Genomic DNA, 2432 nt, shown 5'->3' with positions numbered 1-2432 from the left:
GGTTTTTTTAGGTTTTTTTTTATTCCCATGCTCTTAATTTTGAAAAAAAAAAAAAAAAATCACAAAACATAACTTATAAAACAATATATATACTGCATCCTTATCCACAACAGCATAATTGAAACATCCAGCGTAACGTTTACCACAGGTGTGAAATACACTGGGAAAGAAGTACCGTGTGCATTTTATATTATGTTTCTTTGTCATCTACAGGTAATAAGTATCGACAAAAATAAGCAACAAATATGCCTGCAATTAAACTTCATATGCGTTTTGTATGCGTATTAATAAAGATCATATTTATCATTTCCATGTTGTTTTTTTTTTTTTTTTTTTTTTTTTTTGCCAACAAGCACTTGTTAAAGTATCTACATTTACATAATAACACCTTAAGATAATAACACCTTAAGATCGGTTTGGGGTTTTTTTTTGGTTCCTTGTTTTTCCTTCACAGTTAGAAAAGCGAGGAACACTTTCAGCTTTGCTAAGCAACCTTTCCGGACGCCGAGGCTCGCTGTTTCTCTAGCAGAGGTGCAGTATCTGGATTCACTTCATAACAGACCATTTTTCGTCTTTTTTTCCTAGACTCTCTAAAAGGGGTTTGGGTTTTGGGGTTTTATTTTTAAAGAGAAACACCAAAACCCCCCCCCCCCCCCCCCCCCCCGCTTTTAAAAAAAGATGAATGATAATTTCATTATCAGGATAAGACTTTGGATGGGGAGAATGCCGAACAGTTTTGGCATCGCTGGAGGGGTTCTGGGCTCTCTCACAACCGGGGATACTGCAGTCTTTTGGAAAGGATAAAGAGGTAGGAACCTTGAGCTGCTTAGTATCAGGAATGACTGGATTATAGCTTCCAACTAAAGAAAAAACATCAAGAATCATGCATTTTAAAAACAGTTTATTCAACGGCCAAGGACAATGATCCGGCACAATGCAACGGTAGATATAAATATAACCTTATATAAGTGGTTGACCCTTGTCATTATTATTTTTAATAGTTTCATACCTAATATTTTAACCATTTTTCCCGCAGAATCTACTCTGCATTATATTTATATTTTTCTCCCCCCCCCCCCCCCATCCCCCTTCTCTCGTCTCCTCTCCCCCCCCCCCCTTTTTTTTCCTGGGTTTTCCGAGTGTGATTCTGTTTCTCAGTGGTAAACATTAACCAAACTCTTCCCGTGCGACAAGCGGCCAAGAACCGTCCCACCAGCTCTTACCACCGAGGCGTCTCCCTCCCTCGCCGCCCTCCCCGCGGGGAAGCGGCCGCCTTACCAACTCCTGTGCAAGTTCAAGTAAACACATACAACCCGCATAATCCAGAGAAAAATTGCAACTCATCCATGTACCAGATTTCGGTGTCTCCTGCAAAAGTTTTCTGGTCCGTTTACGGTTTTGATGGTTTGTTTTTAATTTTTTTTTTTTTTTAAAGCGCTGTTCTGTTGGTTGCGTCGTTGGTTTGCATTAATATTTTTTTTTCTAGACAGTCGAAGTCCGCAGAGCTTTTTGGGGTTTTTTTGGTGGCGTTTTGTTTTGATTTTTGGGTTTTTTTCCTCTCTCACTTGCTCGGGTTTTGCTTTTAATCATCATCGGGTTTTCATTTTTTTTTTTTTTTTTCTTTTCCGTTAAACGTCGCCTTGCTTCTGCTTTGCTTTGTCGGCGGTGTTTGTCGGAGGGTCGGCCGTGGTTTGTGTCAAGTCCGTCAACTGTTGTACTGACAGGCGTTTAGACTAGAGCCGGGGCTTTGCAAACTGCTGTAGCCGAAACTGGAGTGCTGCTTTGATTTCAGTCTGAGGCTGGCTAAGCTGGAGTTGCAAGTGTCCCGGTAGACGCTGTAGGGCGAGCCCGGTGGCCCGTAGGGACAGGCCGGCGAGGACATGGCCGAGTTCAGCGAGGAGCCGCTGATGTTGTTGATGTTGTTGAGGCCGGAGTTGCCCATGCCCGGCACGGCCGAGTGGCCCATACTGGAGGGCATGTTCATGGAGGAGATGCTGCTGGGCGCCGAGAACATGGACTGCGAGGAGAGGGGGCTCATGGAGTTGAAAAAGGTGAAGCTCTTGGTGGAAAGCGGCGCCGGGGTGAGGCTTTTGGTGGCCCAGTTGTTGTAGGGGTACCCGGCGTACATGTCGTCGTAGGGCTGCATCAGCCCGCTGAACTGCGGCACGTAGCCGTTCTTGCACAGGTCCATCTGCTGGTTCCGCTCCCGCTTTCTCCACTTGGCTCGGCGGTTCTTGAACCAGACCTGCGGGGGGACGGGACGGGACACGGGGGACGGGGACGGGACGGACACACCGACACGGCACGGTGAGTGCGGGACCGCCGCCGCCCCCCTTCCCCGCCGCCGGGGCGCACGGAGCGCAGATGCGCGCAGGGGAGCGCAGGGGGCAGCGCGGCACCCCCGCTCTGGCCAGCGGCACCGGGATGCGAGG

The 2432-nt window shown here is 47.4% G+C and overlaps 1 protein-coding gene across 1 annotated transcript; it reads right to left on the bottom strand.

The window, feature by feature from the left end:
* Positions 1 to 1659: 1659 nt before the first annotated feature.
* On the bottom strand, positions 1660 to 2249 carry PITX1 (paired like homeodomain 1). The gene has a single exon (XM_009285917.1). It carries the CDS (start codon positions 2189 to 2191, stop codon positions 1706 to 1708), a length of 486 nt encoding a protein of 161 aa, XP_009284192.1. The 5' UTR covers positions 2192 to 2249; the 3' UTR covers positions 1660 to 1705.
* Positions 2250 to 2432: the final 183 nt, after the last annotated feature.

This window comes from Aptenodytes forsteri, unplaced genomic scaffold (assembly GCF_000699145.1).
Source record: "Aptenodytes forsteri isolate BGI_AS27 unplaced genomic scaffold, ASM69914v1 Scaffold54, whole genome shotgun sequence".
Classification (NCBI taxonomy): domain Eukaryota; kingdom Metazoa; phylum Chordata; class Aves; order Sphenisciformes; family Spheniscidae; genus Aptenodytes; species Aptenodytes forsteri.
This window is presented reverse-complemented; position numbering and strand designations above follow the sequence as displayed.